General features: G+C 40.0%; 1 protein-coding gene across 1 annotated transcript; it reads left to right on the top strand.

Moving 5' to 3' along the window:
• The first annotated feature begins 4,643 nt into the window (after window positions 1-4,643).
• RBP3 (retinol binding protein 3, interstitial) lies at window positions 4,644-19,491 on the top strand. The gene is made up of 4 exons (XM_010000340.1): window positions 4,644-7,712; window positions 14,930-15,120; window positions 17,195-17,337; window positions 19,163-19,491. Exons 1-4 carry the CDS (start codon window positions 4,665-4,667, stop codon window positions 19,489-19,491), a joined length of 3,711 nt encoding a protein of 1,236 aa, XP_009998642.1. The 5' UTR covers window positions 4,644-4,664.
• The last annotated feature ends 1,353 nt before the right edge of the window (window positions 19,492-20,844 follow it).

Genomic DNA, 20,844 nt, shown 5'->3' with positions numbered 1-20,844 from the left:
TTCTGCTTACCTAGAATATGGCAGTTTATCTGTTCAGCAAAACTGTTCAATGTCAGTTTATCACAGATGTGCTCTGTGAGCTGTGATGGCTCTCCATCTACTCCTGGCTGAAATTAGAGACATTTCTAAATCTTTAAATTAAAAAAGTAATTGTTTTCTCTTTTTTTTTTTTTTTGTTTTCTCCTTTTCTCTTTCTTGGTCACTGTCAAAAGATAGAAAGGAAAAGGAATATTAAGGGAAGAAAATAAAAATCCAACACGCTTTGGATTTAAGTTTTTCTTATTACAAATGTAATCATTGAGAACACTCTTGAAGTGCTATTTCAATTTTCATTAAATTGAAAGCTTTCAATATTTAAAAAAATGTTAAAGAAAACTTCCTACAGCTTTAATTTTCATTTTGTGCAGGTTTGTACAGCATAAGAACTGAAAGAACTAGGGATAAAAACCTAATATTACTTCTTTTGGCACGGGAATTATAAAGGAATCTACGGGTGTTATTATTATTTGTATTACCAAGGGGCCTAGAAATCCTACTCAGGGACAAAGTTCCCTTTGTACAAAACAGTACAAGAACAGAACAGAAAAGACGGTCTTAGACCATACCTATGAAACCCAGTCATGCCTTTAGCAGACAGCCATGTAGTAGCACTGACCCAGACTTGCACATCTATTAAAGGCAGTAGAGGTTTGTCCAGAAATACTTACCAAAGTCCTGGAAGCATTAAATATTTCATTAGTATAGTCCTGTGCTAAACCTTGCCTCTCAGTGTTTAGCAGCTAAATAAAACCTTTACATTAATTCTGATTATTACATATAATTTAAAATGTGGCTGTACCAGAAGGCTTTCCAAATTTCACCTTTATCCTGTTATTTCTGCCAGTGGAAAAACTGCTCTTGCTGCCACCTTCCGATGAGCATTCTTCTACTGCGATTTATGGGTGACCAAACGGTCTACACAGGTCTGATGAGAGAATCAGAGAGATCAGAACTAGGCAGCACTGAAGCAAAAGCAAAAAATCCATAGGAAAACATTTAATCTCACTCTTGTGAGAGCTTTTTAGCATGTGATCTGAGTGTTGCAGACTGGGACAGATAAAAGAAAGTACTTCCTCTCAGAGGATGTGGGAAGTTCATACCCACAGGAAGTCAGAAAGTGAAATATTTGTGGACAGTTTTTAAAGAATCTTAAAGTTTTATGAGTTATAAAAGCTAGAGCTGGGCTTAAGCTATTGAGGTCAGCTCAAAACTAAAATAAAAATAGGAATTTATTTTGGGTTTTATTTGAAATTAGAATTGATGATAGAGTTATGTTTTGGATCTAGGTATTCAGAGTTCAATGAACACACAGTAAGTAAATAGCCATTCCCGAAAGCCTGTATTACCCACACCACGTAAGGAAGGATTCTTACCTTCTAACACCATCTATAAAGAATTACAAGATAGCAGTGAATGATACATGTCAGGTGAATTCAGGGCAAGAGAAATAGATCACTGAAGAGATCCATTGTGGAAAATTAGTTTTTTCTACTGTCTTAGCTTTTTAAGTAATGCATTTTGGGAAAAGCATTAATTTTACATTTACATCGTTAAGCTAGTTTTGTTTCTGTGTGCTAGTGATAAAGTACATGAGGGAGAATATGCATCTGAACTTGTAGAATAAATTGTGCTGTGAAGTGTTGCCATATCTTGATTTTTACTGAGTAAAAATAAACATAATCTGGTATCTATTTCTCAAAACTCTAGCTTCACAAAAAGCTCAGCTACAGTTTCCAGACCTTCTGGTATGAAAATCTTTAGAACATGATACAATGTACAGTAAATGTTAGAAAGCAGAGAAATCTTATGATTTAATCTTATGATTTTGCTATAATCACAGGCAGGAAAGGGCTGTTTCATTATTTTTAATGTCTAGGTGAGGCTTCGGTTTAAAAAATAATAATAATAAAATTGTGGAAGTCCTTAAATGTTGAGGGGGGAAATTACCATACAGTGAGTTTACCAGAATCCATTTAGATACAGAAGGCAATTTTCTAACATATGTCCTGATTAAAAATGCTCAGTTACTGCGTGTTACTGTCTCCTTTTTGAGTGTGATCTTCATGGCAATTCATCTATGCCTATTATGTTCAGAGTAAGAGGAGGTGACTGTAAATACGTCCTCTATAACATCAGTAAGTCTATAACACCCTTTGCATAGCAAGTTGAAACTGAGATAATTTGAATAATGCTTTGTTATTTCAAGTTATATTAATTTCTATTCTAAAAGCAGAAAGTGGCAGAAAATAATACAGTGGGGAAAAAACCCTTCTGAAAAAAATTTTTTTAAAGAACAGCAGAATTAAATTGCTTTCAAGAAATCCATTAAAATTAATTTACTTAATTTTTACAGTAACTAATTTAACCTTATTTCCACAATCATTCCATACTTGGGAAATAGTTTCATATAAGTGTATATGTCCATTATGTACTGTGTACTGAACAACTAAAAAAGAAAGTACTATGTATACTCCATAAACATGCAATGTCATTCTTTTTTCTGAGATAGAATGCTGCATGCTTAAAGCTACTGTACAGACAGACAGAAATAGAGATCCATCCTGACATATTCTTAGGGATATGGATTATTGTACATTTTTTCCCAGTTCCTGTCACAATGGATCCATTTTGTAACCTTTCTCCGTGGCTGCTGGGCATGCCCTCCTCCAGCACCCAGCAGGAGTAAAAGGAAGAAATAAATAAGAAAGAAAAAGGGAACCCGTGGAACAACCCAACTCCCTAGCCCAGCAGGCAAAATATCCAGCCCTTCCACATTTACACATTTTTACTTCATTGTTTTAAATCATATATAGATATTCTTTATGGTTATATTCTGTTTCCATCATAACAAAATGAGTTAGTCTATATCCTTCCTTTCAAGTTAATTGAAAAATCCTGGAACACACAAAAATTGTTAATAGTAAAGTAACATTAAAATGTTAAGCACTCCAAAGTGGGAAATGTCAGAACTAAGATTATCTGTTTTTCTTTCAGACATCACCTGATTTAGTCACTGCACAAAGCATGTGGTACTTAGGAATTAAATCAGAGATTTGTGAAATACAATACCTTGAATTTATCATCTTGATAAATGTGCGTGCACTACAGTGTGTGCGAGGTTCCTGCGGAAACAACATTTAGAAACACTGTGTTTGTAACATCACGTTTTACAGCTTTTGCCATAGAACAGTCCTTTCTCTAATACATTCTTAGAAGAATTTAGTAGGTCACTTTGATGGATTTACATTCATACATACACAGATAAAAATTAACCATGGGATTAAGTAGTGCCTGCATATATAGATGAGGATATTCCCATACATTACATGTTAAAGGAAGGAACTTCACAAAACTCCTTTATTACTGCTGCTGAATGACCCAGAAAGAGGACTGCACTCATGTGAGTGGTAGGCTTCACTAATGACTCTCACACATGATACTGAGTGCACCCAGCCATGGTAGACCATCTTTTGATTTTTCCTTCCACATGAATTTATATGTAGCAACAAGTGACATTTTGAAAGAAATACAGAAATGTGCTTTCCCCAGATTTCCTAGTCTGTTCTTTCAGCTACTTCAAGCAAGTAGAATAGCCATGGTAGCAACTCAATTCAGACTTAAAGCCAAGAGTCTGTTACTCTATGTCTTTGGCATGTCATACTGGAGCTCTGAATGTTGAAAACTCACATGGGTACAACCTGCAGCTGCATCCCACATATTCTGATCCTCTTTCAAACTCTTAACACAATAGGGTCTCAAATACATTGTGAGCAGAAGCAAACACCCCCCCATGTTCTATTTTGGTCTGTTGAGCCTGAAGTCTATTGGCTGGGAGCTGACATCAGACATGACCATATGTTACTCAATGGTATTACAAGTAAATCCTAATTGAGTGCAAATTATGAAGATTAAAGTCACCTCAGAATTAGCTGTATTATGTTGAGGCAAATGTATTTCAAAGTCTTGTTTAAAATCCTGGCAATTTTCAGCACAGAAATTAACAGGCTGTCATTACCTTGGGTTTTATGAGCTGTTCTAAATGTCTGGAGTTCCTTGTTTGAAGGTCTTAGTTGTAAAATGTAAGAACAGTTACTTGAAGCTCAGACTGAAACCCACCAAAAACAATGTATTGTCAACAAGTTTTGAAAATAAGTATTAAATATTGATACAAATAAGTCACTGAATGATCTCCTGGTGTAAGCTTTTCGTAAATAATAGTAAAAAGCTGGATGACTGCTGCTCTAATTGTGATTAAAATCCAAGTTTTCCATTTAAGCAATCCACTGTCAGGATATGCCAGGACCAGTTCATAACAGACAATGCATTACCTTTTGAAAACAAATAGCTACCAGAAAGATCTCCCTTGATTATTTAAATTTATTACTGTTTCATAAGAGGGCTGTGAAGTAGTAAGGAGCTGAACTTCATCTATTGGAGCACTTCAGATTATGCACTCCATTTTAATGAGATTAAAGGTTTAATGCAGATAAAAGATTTTTATCTGTTCAGTGCACCTGGATTCAGAAGAGGAATTTCAGTGTGATTCAGAAAGCCAGTGGAGAACTACACCGTCTTGATCAATAAGAGTTTCTGACTTCTTCTCTTCTATTCCATGCAAAGAAAAAATGATCAGGACACATTTCTTCCTGTTTTCAGCACTGTTCATTTGCAGCATACCTGCTGAGGAAATCTTTCAGCCAACTCTAGTGCTGGACATGGCTAAAGTCCTTCTGGATAACTACTGCTATCCTGAAAACTTAGTGGGAATGCAAGAAGCCATTGAACAAGCAATCAAGAGTGGGGAGATCCTGGACATCTCAGATCCAAAAATGCTGGCCAGTGTCTTGACAGCCGGAGTGCAAGGTGCTCTGAATGATCCAAGACTGGTGGTTTCCTATGAGCCATCACTGCATGCAGCTCCCAAACAAGAAGCAGAGACTTCCCTCACTCGTGAACAGCTCCTGAGTCTTATTGAGCATGTAATCAAATATGACAAGCTGGAGGGCAATGTGGGCTACCTGAGGACTGATTATATCGTAGGACAGGATGTTGTGCAGAAAGTTGGAGCTTTTCTGGTGGACAAGGTGTGGAAAACACTGATAGACACATCTGCCCTGGTGATAGATCTTCGTTACAGCACAGGGGGACAGATTTCTGGCCTCCCCTTCATCATCTCATACTTGCATGAAGCAGACAAGCTGTTACATGTTGAGACTGTGTACAATCGGCCCTCCAACACCACCACAGAGATATGGACACTGCCAAAGGTGTTGGGAGAGAGGTACAGCAAAGACAAGGATGTTATTGTTTTGGTCAGCCGCCATACCACAGGAGTGGCTGAAGATGTGGCTTACATCCTCAAGCACATGAACAGGGCTATCATTGTTGGGGAGAAGACAGCTGGGGGCTCTCTGGACATCCAGAAGCTGCGTATAGGCCCCTCCAATTTCTATATGATGGTTCCTGTGTCACGTTCTGTGAGCCCCTTGAGTGGGGGTGGACAGAGCTGGGAGGTGAGTGGTGTGATGCCATGTGTGGCTACTGAGGCAGAGCAAGCCTTGCAAAAATCTCAGGACATTCTGGCAGTGCGCAGAGCAGTGCCTGGCACCCTAAGCCAACTCATAAACATATTAAAGAACAATTACAGCTTAGTCGAGCGGGTGCCAGCCCTGCTGCAGCACCTTTTCACCTCTGACTTCTCTTCTGTGCAATCCGCAGAGGACCTGGCCACCAAACTCAACACTGAGATGCAGACCTTATCTGAAGATCCCCGCTTGTTGGTCCGAGTCATGATGCCAGGTGAAGCTGCTGCCCCCCTTGCTGAGCAACCAATTGCAGTAGCAGACAATTTACCTGACAATGAGCAACTGCTGCAAGCTTTGGTGGATACTGTCTTCAAGGTGTCAGTGTTGCCAGGCAATGTAGGCTACATGCGCTTTGATGAGTTTGCTGATGCCTCTGTGCTTGTTAAGCTGGGACCTTACATTGTCCACAAAGTGTGGGAGCCCCTCCAAAATACAGATAATTTGATCATGGATCTACGTTACAACCCCGGGGGCCCTTCCTCCTCTGCTGTACCTGTACTACTCTCTTATTTCCAAGATCCTGCTGCTGGCCCTGTCCATCTTTTCACAACCTATGACAGGCGCACCAACCGCACACAGGAGCACAACAGCCAGACGGAACTGCTGGGCCAGCCCTATGGGGCTCAGCGTGGCATCTACCTGCTCACCAGCCACCACACTGCCACAGCTGCCGAGGAGTTTGCTTACCTCATGCAATCCTTGGGCCGTGCCACACTGATTGGTGAGATCACAGCAGGAAGCCTCTCACATACCATTACTTTTCCTCTGCTGCAGCCTGAACAGGGAGTAACTCATGGTCTAACTATTACAGTTCCTGTTATCACCTTCATTGACAACCACGGGGAAAGCTGGATGGGCGGAGGAGTTGTGCCTGATGCCATAGTGTTGGCTGAGGATGCACTGGAAAAGGCTGAGGAGGTGCTAGCTTTCCACAAGAACATGGGAGTACTTTTGGAGGGTACCGGGCAACTCCTAGAGGCTCACTATGCCATCCCAGAAGTGGCTGCTAAGGCTAGTGCTATGCTTAACACCAAGCGGGCCCAAGGAGGTTATCGATCAGCTGTAGACTTTGAGACATTGGCTTCCCAGCTTACCAGTGACTTGCAGGAGGCCTCAGGAGACCATCGGCTTCATGTCTTCCACAGTCATGTGGAACCAACACCGGAAGAACAGTTCCCTAGCATGATTCCCAGCCCTGAGGAGCTGAGCTACATTATTGAGGCACTCTTCAAAATTGAGGTATTGCCAGGCAACCTGGGCTACCTGCGCTTTGATATGATGGCTGAGGCAGAAGCAGTGAAGGCCATTGGGCCTCAGCTGGTGCAGATGGTATGGAACAAGCTGGTGGACACAGATTCCATGATTATTGACATGAGGTACAACACAGGTGGCTACTCCACTGCCATCCCAATACTTTGTTCCTACTTCTTTGATCCTGAGCCTCAGCAACACCTCTACACCATCTTCGATCGTAGTACCTCACGCAGCACAGAGGTGTGGACTCTCCCCCAGGTCACTGGCAAGAGATATGGCTCCCTCAAGGACATCTACATCCTAACAAGCCATATGAGTGGCTCAGCAGCTGAAGCTTTCACTCGTGCTATGAAGGATCTACACCGGGCCACAGTTATTGGTGAGCCCACTGTAGGTGGTGCCCTCTCAGTGGGCATTCATCGTGTTGGTAGCAGTTCCCTGTATGCCTCCATCCCCAGCCAAGTGGTGCTCAGCCCAGTCACTGGCAAAGTGTGGAGTGTGTCTGGGGTGGAGCCAGACATCACCATCCAGACCAGTGAGGCCATGACTGTAGCTCAGCACATTGCCAACCTGCGTGCCCAGGTGCCACAGATACTGCAAACTGTAGGTAAGCTTGTAGCAGATAATTATGCCTTTGTGGACACTGGGACTGTTATAGCATCCAGCCTCACCAACAATATCAACAAAGATGGTTATAAAAGGATTAATACAGAAGAGGAGCTGGCCAGGAAGGTTACTGCCAACTTGAAAGGTCTTTCTGGTGATGAGCACTTGAAAATACTCTACATTCCTGAACACGCCAAGGACAGCATCCCAGGGATTATACCAAAACAGGTACAGTTCTCTGATGTCAGCTAGAATGAGAGCACTGAGTCAGATATTTTATCTCATTCTAGCCCATATCATAAACCCACCAGGATTTACATGTGCCCATTAGAGAAGCCAGTGCCTGAGTGGGTTTTGGAGGCTGAGCTCTTTCTGACACTAAGGCAAAACAGAGTGGTAGCTCATGGTAGCAGATGGTAGTTCTGGATGCATGCATTTTGGAGACAACAACCTTGAGGCTGTTGTCACCTGCCACAAGCAAAGATTCTGATGCAGAGCTTCACAGTTAGAGGGGATAGATCTTATTTTCTCTGTGATCCCTCTTTTTCACTGCTATGGCTTTTCAAACTGTAATAAGTTAATGCAGACAACCACTGGTTACAAACCAAGCTTGTAATTTAAGAAGAATTTTGGTTGCACCAGAGTAAATGCATACATCCACAAAACAGGAAGCCACATATTTTTTTAATGGATTTTTCTATGTAAAATTGCTGTACCTGACTCCTAATTCAATATACACCAGAATAACAAGGAACTTCTTCAGTAGCGACAGTGGAAAGTTTTTCTGATTGTATCTCATGCTCAGCATCAGACAGTTTTCCAGTCACCTAGAAATACTTTGAAAGAAGTTTCTGGGTGGAAGTAAGGTGACCCTAGGGACAAATTTATTTTTAATATCTACTTTTGCCCTTGCTGTGTGGTTTGCAAAACAGCCTGTGCTTTGTTCTGAGCTTGGGTATTTATACACCGGTCTGCCTTGGCAATCTTTCTTGTTCATTGTTGTGCTAGAGGGAGCTCCCAGGAGCACTTGTTGAAATTCCATCTTCAAATTAAAGGGAGGCTTAGGATAACCTGATCCTTTTCTTGGATGGAGTTAGCTCCTTTCTGGCTACTACTCTGGCATGGCTATCAGAGACGACTTTTTCTCCAGGGACTCATAAAATTACTTTTTGAAGAGAATGCATTTGCCTTTGCAATGAACCTGAGTATACTAAGTGTCAGGTAACTATTAAATGTTTCCTAAGGGAGGAAATCTGTAGGCTTCCACCCTCTGAAGTTTTTGGCATGCATGATTTAAAGTGAGCATGACCTTTGTGGTATTATCTCCAATACTACGTTCAAGGACAAAGTCTAAGCATTGCCAAAGGAGGATTTTTTTTTCAAGTTTCTTAACCAAGAAATGCTGGCCCCATTCTTGCCTCTAACCTTAAATATAAATAATTAATTAAAGGATCTTTCTATTCCATCATTCTGTTTCCCTCCTACATTTGTTAGGTGTAGAAAACTTCATTCAAAATATGCTTTTTCCAGAGCTTCCTGCTAAATTATTAGCAGCATATCAGTAGTGATACATCATAATTTCTCCCAATTCTAGAAAGTGGACCCATCTTGTAAAATAGTCACTGTTTTCACTGGAGGACCTTAATAGACATTGTTGTCTATTTTTAGTTGTTCAAATTTTATTTACTTTAGCCAGACTTTGAATGGTGAGAAAGGATGTACAGGACAAATATTTTACTTGTCATAGGGCATTAAATTCTGATCCTGATACAGCTAGTGAGGAAATGCCATTATACTAATTAATGCTTCTGTTTACCTCTTGGTCAAAACAAAATATTGGAAGAGGTCAGGGAATAGATCCATAAGGAGGAAATCACATAAGTGTGGATGAAAATTGGGACAAATCTGAGATTTCTTGCAAGGGGAAACAAAGTATAACAAGCAGAGGAGAAGTACAGGTCTTTCATGAGACTAAAATAGTTTCCAAAGGCATATGCATTCCTTCATAGTGCTTGAGGAAATTGGGAGGCAGAGAGACAAGAGAACAGACATTTCCAAGCAAAGGAGGGTGAGTAAATGAAGACATTGAAGTCACTTAATTAAAGGCTTTTTCTAGTGATAGAAAGAAGATTCAGCTATTTCACAGAGCACTGGGCAGGAAGAGTACCTTTATTTCCTGCCTTGCTTTTGCAATACCAGTACTCCAGAGAGCAAATTCCTTAAGATTACAGTGAGGCTTACACAATGGCACTAATTGCATTTGTAATTCTTTTTTTTTTTTTACAGTCCTATACATAGACATAGTGACTCTTTTAATCTGTACCACATTTATTCCTCAAAAACCCAAGAACTTGTTTTTCTCTTGTGCTAACTACCTTCCAAGCCATCTTTTCCCTTACAGTGGGATTTTCTTGATAATGACCTTGACAGTGAAGCAGATCCAACACAATTAAATTAAAATAATGATGAATAACTGCAGGAAGAATGGGATGGGACATAGGAGACAGACAAGTGAAATGCATGTAGACCTTCGCATCTGCTACACTAGAGTAGCTGCTGAAGCATAATACAGGTTAGAGAATATGTCTCCTCTATGACAGCAGCAAGGTCAATGCTAGCCAGAGTTGTCTGCTGCATAAATGCCACTTTCTGAAGTCAGACTTCCCAGAGGCAAATGTTGTGTAGATTTTTTGTGATTTTTGTGATTGTGTGATTTTGTGATTTTCTGATTTGCTTATAAAGCAGAGATCTGTACACTTGCTGATATGCTGGTCAATAATCGCTACCATTTGTGCATCTGTTTGCCTCTCTCTCCCTCCAGTCGCACCTTCTTTTCAATACTGAAACGTTGCGTTCATGAGTATCTGAGTATTGCAGACTACCTATGGAAGAACTACTGCCTGATTTTGGTAAATGTGTCATGTCAATTTTAAGTGACAAGAGTCTCCCTGAGTGATGCTTTTGTCCCCTTGATAATGTCCAAATACTTTTAATGCCATCTTCATTATTTTATGTATTAATATTTTAGATAAGCAGCTGAGCATGATGATCAGAGTAAAAGACAAAAAGAAATCTAATGAGGAATTGTTCCTGCATTTGAAGTTCTCCTTTTCCTAGATAAATAGTATGCATCTATAGCAAAGTATTGTCCTTGCTGAAGGAAGCAATAGTTAGAAATGTTTCACCAGAATTAAACATAGTTTTCTTATGTCTGCATTCATGAGTGAAATCAAAATGCTCAGCTTCAAGTGTCAAGATAGATAATAAAATTTCTACATCTATTGCTAACAAGTGGACAAATTTTTGTGGTCCCATACAATGCTGATTTATATCAAAATAACCACAGTAAAGCCAGCGGAACTATACAAGTTTATGCAAGCCAAAAAATGTCTCATGTTTAACTGTCATTATACTCATTAACTCTCATTTTCACCTTTTGCAATTCAGACTTGTTGCTCTTTTTTTGGTGCAGAAAACAGTACGAAACTTTGTTAATCACTTTTGTTCTTTCTGTAGTACCTTTCATTTTCTGATTCTGATATGTTACAAGCTGTGCATTGTCAGAGCAGGCTGACACACTGCCATGCAGCGCCATCCTTTGCTTCTCATTCTGCCTTGCACTCCCTCAATGGGGACTGAGAGCCTTAAATAAATTCTGTTAATCCTTTTCAGAGCACTGTCCCAGAGGCCTTCAGCTTTTACTTTTGGTAACCCTCCCGTCCTGGGTGTCTTGGTGCCATGGAGGGCAGTATTAGAATTCAAATCTACAGTTCTGGAACAAACTGGAGAAATGATCTGTGAAAAGCAGGATGAGGTTAAATAAGAACACATGGAAGGTTCTTACACAGTTTCTAGGGTAAGAGTAATTGACTGCACAGCTCTGGGAGGAAAACAACTTGTTTAGGGGAGTCCTGTAAAAAAGTATATGGATTCTTCAGAGTTCCTAAGCAGAACACAAGTCTATAGAGTCAAGTTGTTGCACTGAAAGATAGTAATCATCAAACTGGAACGGATAAGGAGGACTATGATCAGTAAGATGTGGAGTCTTCTGCTACATTCATCTCTAAAGAAAATTTAGCTACACTATACTATGCAGAGTCTTGGGCAATGCTTTTCTGGAAAGATGTGGCTCAAGTAGGGAAACCGCAGAAAAAAAGGAACAGGAGTGAAGAGAAGATTTAATAAGAGTAATCTTGAAAATGTTTTTTTAATTGCGTTGTTTATTCCAGAGAAAAGGAAACTGAGAGGAAACATGAAAACAGTCTTAAGATACGTAAGAGGCTGTTTCAAATATGAAGAGAATAATCTGTTCCCTTGTCCATGCTGAACAGGCCAAGAAGTAATGCACTTAAACTGTACAAAATACTTAACTTAGACTGTTTACACTAGATATTAAAAACATCTTTGTAACAGAAAGGTAAATGACATACTAGACTGGATTTCCTGGAAATCACCCAGAGATATGGGCGTTTTTAAGAGCAAGTGAGAATCAGCTGTCAGGGATGTAGCTGATCGTGCTCAGTCCTTGAGCTGGGGGACCTACTAGGATGAATGGTTCCATTCCAGCCAGTGAGGATACACAGGGAACCTGAATGTTGTTTTAAGAACAGCCCAACTCCACCATCCAGCCCCAGAGATCTCATGATTCAGAAACCAATATCAGGATTTGCAATAGCACAAGGTGTTGCCTGATAACTCTGGCAGCTGACAGCACTAACAACTTTAATGCATATCACAGTTATATGACAATGGTCAGCACAAAATTAGATATGCAAATACAGTTGCCATCTAAATAGACAGGACAACTTAGAGGATGGGTGAAAAGGGAGAAAAAAGGGAAGAGAGGCACAGCTGGAAAAGTAGTTTGCCCATGGTTGGGCTATGGATCAGTAGCAGCACCAGTGATGCAACTAAATGCATAAGTCCCAGGGCAGCATCCTAGGTCCTAAGTTGTGCTATATTACTTGTTCCAGTTAGGCCACTCACTTGTGGAAAGACAGTGCAGACTGGAAACCCTATATAGTTAACAAAAAGCAATTTTTCCTTGGCTTAAGTGGTGTTAGCTTGAAGGTCCTTTAGTCTAGCCACACTGCTTATAGTGTTCTTACTAAGGCACCTGAGGGTTTATATTTAACCTTCAAGTAATTTGTATGTAAACATTGCCTGACTCAGCAGTAGCATCTAACTCTCAGCTGCATCCTGTCCCAGCTTCTCCTTGGCCTGCAGAGGTCTGCCTTCCAAAGCAAAGCATGCTCTCTGGAGCTAGATAGACTCACCTTCTTAGGTACCAGCAGCACATGGTCCATGTGTTAGTGTCATGAGCCTGTATCTTCCCTAGACAGTAACTCAGTATCTCTCATGATTCTGTCAGTCCTAGCCTCCTCCCCTCTTTTACTTAAAAATTAGGTGGCTTTCTCCACCCCCTCAGAATTACATTCTGAGTGCTTTTCAACTGAGTTCTGGTCTTCTACTCTTTAGAATAGATGTATTTTCATACTTTTTCCTACACCCATAAAGATGAAGAAGAGTTTCTTTGGGAACCTTGCAAATTCATTTTATTCCATGAGAGCTGAGGCTTTAAAAGCAACCTGCCCACCTTGAAAACTGTAATCAATTTTCAAAAATTAGCAACACAGTTAATAAGCACTGTACTCCTCACATGAACGAAGATGTGATGCAGTGCAGCAAAAGAAAACATAGGGAAAAAATTACTGTAGGCAGAGAAGTTATTCTTAATCAACCTGCTTATGGGTACGCATCTAGCAATTCTTGTTGGGGATAGAGCTAAGAAACCTGTGTGTTCAGTTATAAGTGTCTGAGAGTAATACATAAATTTTATTTGTAGATGTTACCAATGAATAATGATTCAGCTCTGTCAGAACAATGCAATGTATGCTGGCCATATTCTTCAAAACTGTGATTTGTTAATCAAAGTACTGTGGACAGATCCAGCAGCATTGCTGTCACTGGGAAGTGGACTGGAAATTACAAACTCAGCAGTGCTGGACTGATGTGTTTACAGTCTAGATACAGTGGTTACTTTCCCAACGTACAGTGAGAAAAAAAGCATACAGAAAAGGACTCCATAGAGCTTACTCTCACTATTAGATCAACTGTTAGCCAACAGGACATTTATATTAATGGTTGAAATTTTGGCAATTTTGGCTTATGGAAGGTACTGAATGATTAAACCTAGGGCAGCTAGAAGTGTGATATGGTGGATAATATTTCTCCAGGTAAAGGTAACTGTGCTTCAGCTATGTCATGTACAGTTGCATTCTCAGACCTTTGAAACTCTCATTCTGATGTGGCAAACATGCATTTGGCAAGAGCACAACCTCAGACCAGAGCACTACATATAGGACAGAAGATTGCCTGACTTTTCTACAGTTGCAGAAAGTCCAAATGCCTCCTGCATTTTGTGGCATATTCTGGGTTGAGAGAGCACCTTTTAGCACATGGCTCACTGCTGACTCCTTGTTCTTTTAGGTATAAAAGTATGGATTGTCTGGGCCTGAGCTATAGCAGAGGGCAACTGATTGAAGAGCAAGTATAGAATCATTTTCACAGCAACTCTGAGGAGGAGACAAATTGCTGAAGGTCACATAAGTCATATATATCCCAAAGCCTTATCTCCTCAAGCTGAAGGAGGGTCTTAAATTTTTAGACCCAGGCATGCAAAACAAGTTTGGCAATAGGAGCAGGCTATCACTCAAATGCATCTAAGAGCTACTAGGATAACTTTATTAGCTGGCTACACATTGTTATTTAAGAAATATGTGCTGTTTAATAATGTAAGCTAAACAAAATTAAATCGTTCAAAGCCCAACACGTGAGACTCCAGGCACATGGCCACCATATGAGAGATTTAACACAGTCTACCTCATGAGTATCCTTGCACATGCCCAGCACATAAGGTTCCTCTTTGTCACAGGGGCTGGCTTATCAAGAGGGACTGGGGCTAACCTCACCTGCAGCCAGCATCTGTTTGTCATCTGAGGCCAATCAAGAGATGATAATCATCCCAGGTGCCTTTATTTAGAACAAATTTGCTAAAGAAAACTAATGGGCTTGGGTGGCAGGCCTGGGATAGTGGCGTATGCTGCAAGTCAGGGGATTGTTCTTGTAGCCTCCTCATCCTCTTTAGTCTGAGTAAATTCCCGTATTCTTGAAAAATAAACTGAACTCTGACAAATAGGGGCCTGATCCAGACTTTGGGTGTGCTATTGATACACCTTATACTGGGCAAATAGTGCAGCAGCCCATGATAACCTGTGTTTAATATTTAAAAATCTTCATATCATTCATTATGTTTTTCAAAATTGATCACATTCCTCACATATGTACCACCTGGACTAAACTTGATCCATACAATTCTTTTTAAATCATGTGCCAAGCTATGAGTGCCAGCTAATGATTTGTTTTGTTTTTGCAAACTCTTTCAGATCCCTTCCCCAGAAGGATTTGAAGATCTGATTAAATTTTCATTCCACACAAAGGTATTTGAAAACAACATCGGCTATCTGAGATTCGATATGTTTGGAGACTGTGAACTTCTAACCCAGGTGTCCGACCTACTAGTAGAGCATGTTTGGAAGAAAATTGTTCATACAGATGCATTAATCATAGACATGAGGTAAACCTTTGAATGGCAAATAACCAAGGCTCTTTCAAAACAGCATTTTATTTGTGAAAGTGAATTAGCTTTACATGGCTTACCGTCCTGTTTACAAGCTAACATTGCTGGTATTAAAGGAGAAAAGGAGAACAGCCAAGGAAAACAGTTACAATCTGGAAGTGTATCTCAAGACAAATTGTACTATCACTTGAGATGTTTAGAACTAAATAGGCAAAATAGGGGAATACATTGCAGAATGCAATCCTGGATGTCACATCTGTTTTCTTTCTCTGATTTATTTGCAGTCTAACTCTGCATGTACTTTGTATTAATTATATGTATATACATATATATGGCTTAATTTTTTTACTGCAGGCAGTGGTCAAATAATTGAACAGTCAAAAACACAGACCATGCATAAGGCCATGTTATAATATCTAGTTTGCCATACCTGGAGTGCTAAATTATCCTGGACAATCAGCCCAGTACAGAATAGTCCTGTGCACAGAGCACAAAGGTGGCTTAAAGGTACTACTGCTGCCTTAAAGGTACTGTAGGACTCCTAGACCCTGCTGCAGCAAGTTACAGCATCATATGCCTGCTCTCAACTTAGGATTCTGCTGGACACATGAGTTTGTCAACAATCCACCTAGTCTTACAAGCCAGAAGATGGCATCTGTTTGTTGCCAGCTATCAAAGCAGATGAATATCACAAGCATACATTTACCATACAATATGTAGATAAGTCATTCCCTTCTTTTGGTCCAAAGCTAATTTTTGTAAGGCCAGAAAATTACAAAGATCAACTAAATAAAATAAGGCCTTTGGAAGAACTAATTTTTAATACTGGAATAACTTATGTCCATTGCCATCGTGAGGCTCTCAATGTGTGGTAATCTTAGTATTCTGGGATTTGCAGGATTTGCAGGAAAGATGAGCACAGCAATGAGAGCAGAGAAGTCAGTCTCACTGTGTGAGCACAGAGAAAGCAGGGCAGCAACCAACAACAATACCCATGACTGAATTCAAATTCAGCAAAGGCACCACTATCTTCCAACAGACATGAGATGGGACTGGGACTTTCTTCTATCTTGCCTTGGTTTTCACCTACACTAAAACTCCTCTCAGGACCAGAGGCAATAAAACAACAAAGGTGAAATCATGTCCTAGGTACCAAATGGTCTCATTGTAGTTCTTTTCTTGGGTTTTTAATTCTTCTCCCTGGACTGTCTAACTATTTTCTCGAGGTAAAATAAACTTCTTCATGGGCTAGACTGAGCACAACTCATTTTCTAGCAGGTTTTTCCTGGAGTGTCTGTGCTAAGCACTCCTAACATCAACTACAGAAAAGCACTGCGTCTGTCTCCCACTAGTGACCATGGTACAAATATTTTCAGTGCTGGATGTGCTCTAGTATTAGTGAAAAGTGACAGACACAAACAAAAAAAAAAATGTATTCCATTGTGTATATTCATAGCAGAGGTTCTCCAGTGACACTTAGGCTCTTCAGTGAATTTAATCTGCAGAGAATTATATGAAATTAAACTACAATCAAAATCAACAAACATGACTGTCCTAAATGAAGCAGGCACAAAAATAAATGGCCTGGTCTTGTAAAGTGCCAAAGACCAAGTATTCTCATAGTGTACAGCAGGAAATGAGAACATGCCAGGTCTACAAATATGTATTGATGACATTGGGTTGTACATTTACATATTAGGGTTTAGGTATTTGCTTGTGCTGCCTGTGTCAGTAACAACATGGATTATTCAGAGTGGAAGAATAACAAGAATTTGATGTTCCTCTGCAGATTAAGAGTCTTTTCTTACTTTCTGAATTTTTTCCAGGTTGAATCACGCAAAAAATAGGCCGTTCAGTTTTATATTTGCTTTTGAAGTCAGCTGTTGGCAAAGACAGCCTGAGACTGCTAGATGGGATTTTATTTCTCTGAGAAATGTGGAAATGCTGGCAGGGGAGAATTAATGTAAATGTATCAAAATCTAGTCATAAGCTCTTGCAGTACTGATGTTAAGGAACAACACTCGGAAGGATGATTTTCAATTGTTTCTTTAATGTTTTTAATTTTGAAAAGGCACAATATTGGAGGGTCTACCACTTCTGTACCAATCCTATGTTCATACTTCTTTGATGAAGGACACCAAATTCTCTTGGACAAAGTTTATGACAGACCTAGTGACTCAGTAAAGGAAGTATGGACGCAGCCACAGCTCAAAGGTAAAATCCAGTTTATTTTTTTTTTTACTAGCTTTTATTTTCAGGTGTCACTCCTTGTATTTTTTAGAGTGAGCCATTAGACACCATCACTCACTTAGTGAAAGCACCTGCCCAGCTGTGCAGAGAATGTAAAAACAAAAACATGCATTTCAACCATGTCCCTCAGTGGCATCTAGAAACAACTGTTAATCAGTCCTAAGAATGGGCAATGTCAGGAATCTCATCCCCAGACGTTTAGCTGAATACTGTGTACAGTAGTTGTGACTTGTTGCTTTAAAAAGTTGCCAAAATTAAAAATAAATCCAACTTTGCTAAGACCTCTAGTAATGTCTCTTTCAATACTCACACATAGTTTTATATTAATTTCTCACTTCCTGCCTGTTAATCTACTATTTCATTAGATTACAACGTCCACTATAGCCCAGCTTGTCCAGAGAATGCAAGAGACAAAAAACCCCACTACATTGGCTCACGACAAGTTTGCACATCTGAGTGAATTTGGAGCATTTGGCAACATATCACACACACACATCCCATCCCACTGCTGACAGAAGTTGAAGGGATGCTGTAACATGCAGAAACAGAGCTCTTCAGTGCTCATAAAGTGCAGATACAGCGCTAAGAAGCCTTAGCCATCAGTTTTAATACTTTTTCCCTTTAAAGCTAAGACAGTACCAAAAAAATGTGTCACAATGGTGTCTGCAATTGTTGGCTTGGAGCATGCTGAAATAGTTGAGCTTTGTCACAGGCTTCAGGGTTCACCTGTTTTCCCAGTCAGAGGTGGGCTGTGCTATTGGGTATGATTACTATGTACACATTCCAGTTCCTATCAAAGAGAACAGGCAGACTCATACTAATTTCAAAGGAGCAGAATCTGGTCCTGTATTATGTATATCTACTGTGACAATGGATATCTAATGAAAATGTAGTATCTAATGGATAATACATCTATAGTGAAATGAGAAGAGCAAAAATGGTGTGAAAATTAATTACCATGCTATTGATCCACATCTCACAGCTTCTTATAAGAATTATATGTCATACTGTAACTTACTTAAAGAATTACATATTTAGAGCAGTTCAGAGCAGTTTTCAAGTTATCAGGTCCCAGTTATAATGCCCTGGCCACTTTTTCAAAGAAACCACTCTCAAAAAGTATCCAGCATGTTCAGATATATTGAAAATAAGGTACAGAATATCTCCTACTCCTGTCAGCTAGTTTACGTAAGAAAATGAGATAATGTGGCTCAGATCCTAATAATAAAGGAGTATTTGTTGAATGTGATGTAATACCTTCTGTTTATAGACTATACAAAGCCTGTGGAAAACCACTATCATTATAATTTAATAAATTGCTGCCTGCCTAGTTTGCAGGCCAAACTCTAAGACTGCCATGTTTCTAGAGCAGGGATGATAGTGAAACTGAGGATTCTGCTTGATAGGCTTTGAGTATTCCTACCGGAGCAGTGGAAAATGTCACTTTCCTCACCTGCCTATCCCATTCCTCTGATGGGATCTAGACCTCCTGTAAAAGTTAAAGCCACAGAAGAGCCAGCCGTGGTAGTTACTGGGAGCTGACCTCCCAGCTGCTGAAGCTGGAGCTTATGGCACAAAAGCACCACACAGGATGACACAGTATTTTCTACAGTATAGAGGCTGGGCTACTTTAAAAAGTGCTTAGGTACAAAGTAAATTTGCAAACTTCTTTGGTTTTTAATAGCAGGTTTGGAATGAAATGTGTTGTATCTTGGCTTCTCTTGCTCCATTATGCATGTAAACTCAGAGCACAGATGCATATTCTAATGCGTTTTGTCCTTTCCGGCAGGGGAGAGGTATGGGTCTCAGAAAGGGCTCGTAATCCTCACCAGTGGTGTGACAGCTGGGGCTGCTGAAGAGTTTGTGTACATCATGAAGAGACTGAGTAGAGCTCTTATCATTGGGGAACAGACCAGTGGTGGCTGCCATTCCCCCGAGACACATCAAGTAGATGATACCAACTTCTACATCATCATCCCTACCTCCAGATCAGTCATGTCTACGGAGGGCACTTCTTGGGAAGGGAAAGGGGTGCCTCCTCACATGGAAACACCAGCTGACACAGCACTCATCAAAGCAAAGGAGATGCTTAATGCTCAGCTGCATAGCTCTAGATAGCCCAGTGAGGGAACATGTCTCAGTAAAAAAGGTAGGTTTCAATTTTCAAAGGAGCCCAAGGAACTTACACTCTCAGAAGCTGAACCAATAATGGGTTTAGGAATCCATAGCAGGATTTAGCCATAATTTAGTCGACTAATGCAAAATTGAGACCCCCCCAAAATCTCACAGTATGTGCATGTGCATGTGAGGGGATGGGTAAGCTACAAGTCCTCCTCTTCTTGTTATCTCCCTGACTCAGTAAACCGTGGGTTTCCTACACAGGAGCCCAGTTCAAACAGAAGAAGACACATCTGCTACACAAAATAATTCACAGGCATCAGCAATGGTGCTCTTCTGGGTAGCAGAAGTGAATGTGAAATTTCTATCAACTGAGGGAAACTTCACAATGGGGTCTCATTTTTTGTGAGTTTTCTAGTAACCAAGTTCTTAGAGAAAGAAGTTTGCTTCCCCAAATGAAAACACTAGAAAGAAGGGGGAACTTCATTTCCATCTCTATGGTCATTGGTTGATAGCTCAAAGTGACTCCCTTTTCAACATGTTGGTTTTTTAGCTTGTTCTGTGGAAGCCAACTCTTTCTGGGCATGGCTGAGATATTTGGATAATTCACTGGTGTTTCTGGATTCCTCTGCTGTGATGAAATGTAAATGTTAGTTGTTGCAGTGTCTGGTGTTTAAGATTTAGCTCCAAATCACAGAGGTTTCCTTCTGTTCTTTAGAAAATCCCAGCTCTCAGTATTGAAGGCATGTGAAGCACCTCAAAGCATTTATGCAAAGATAGAAAAACCACTTCTGCTCATTTGGAAATTTGGCAAATTCCTATTTATACATCTTAAAGAAGAATTAGTAGTAGTTGGGAGAATCAGTTTTCCAAACTGCAAGAGCTAAATTAAGTCTTCATTTCATTATTTAGATGTACCAAAATTAAACATTCCCAGTCTGTCATGGTTGCCCAGACTCCTTGTATTTCTTAGGTGCATGCCTGCCTTTCCCCTAGTATCTAGCAGAGGGATGGGGAATAACCAGGACAAAGGCAGAAAATTGACTCACCTAGTGCTCAGATCAACAGAGCCAGGGAAAAGAATTATATGTTTTCACTTAAGGTTAAAAACAGATTGTTGTGCATCCTGCCCCGAAGACAAGAGGAAAGCAGAGAAATGTCCTCTGCACCCTACTAACAATCTACTTATTAAGTAATAGTGTATTCCAGGGCAAATAGCGGAGTTATTTATTAATTAATTACTCAGTTAAAAACAATCTTTGTATTTCTTACAATTTTTATCTAACCATATGTCTTCATTTAGGAATACACATTAATCTAGATCTCAAAATTTCTCATCTCTACAAAATGTAA

This window comes from Chaetura pelagica, unplaced genomic scaffold (assembly GCF_000747805.2).
Source record: "Chaetura pelagica isolate M959 unplaced genomic scaffold, ChaPel_1.0 scaffold156, whole genome shotgun sequence".
NCBI classification, from domain to species: domain Eukaryota; kingdom Metazoa; phylum Chordata; class Aves; order Apodiformes; family Apodidae; genus Chaetura; species Chaetura pelagica.
The sequence above is the reverse complement of the archived record's forward strand: the minus strand, read 5'-3'. Positions and strand labels throughout refer to the sequence as shown.

Bases quoted from the DNA above. Each gene is read 5' to 3' on its own strand.
- RBP3 (XM_010000340.1), top strand. From the start codon at position 4,665: ATGATCAGGACACATTTCTTCCTGTTTTCAGCACTGTTCATTTGCAGC. The intron at 15,121-17,194 runs GTAAACCTTTGA...AATTTTGAAAAG, and splicing joins GCATTAATCATAGACATGAG to GCACAATATTGGAGGGTCTA. The intron at 17,338-19,162 runs GTAAAATCCAGT...CCTTTCCGGCAG, and splicing joins GACGCAGCCACAGCTCAAAG to GGGAGAGGTATGGGTCTCAG.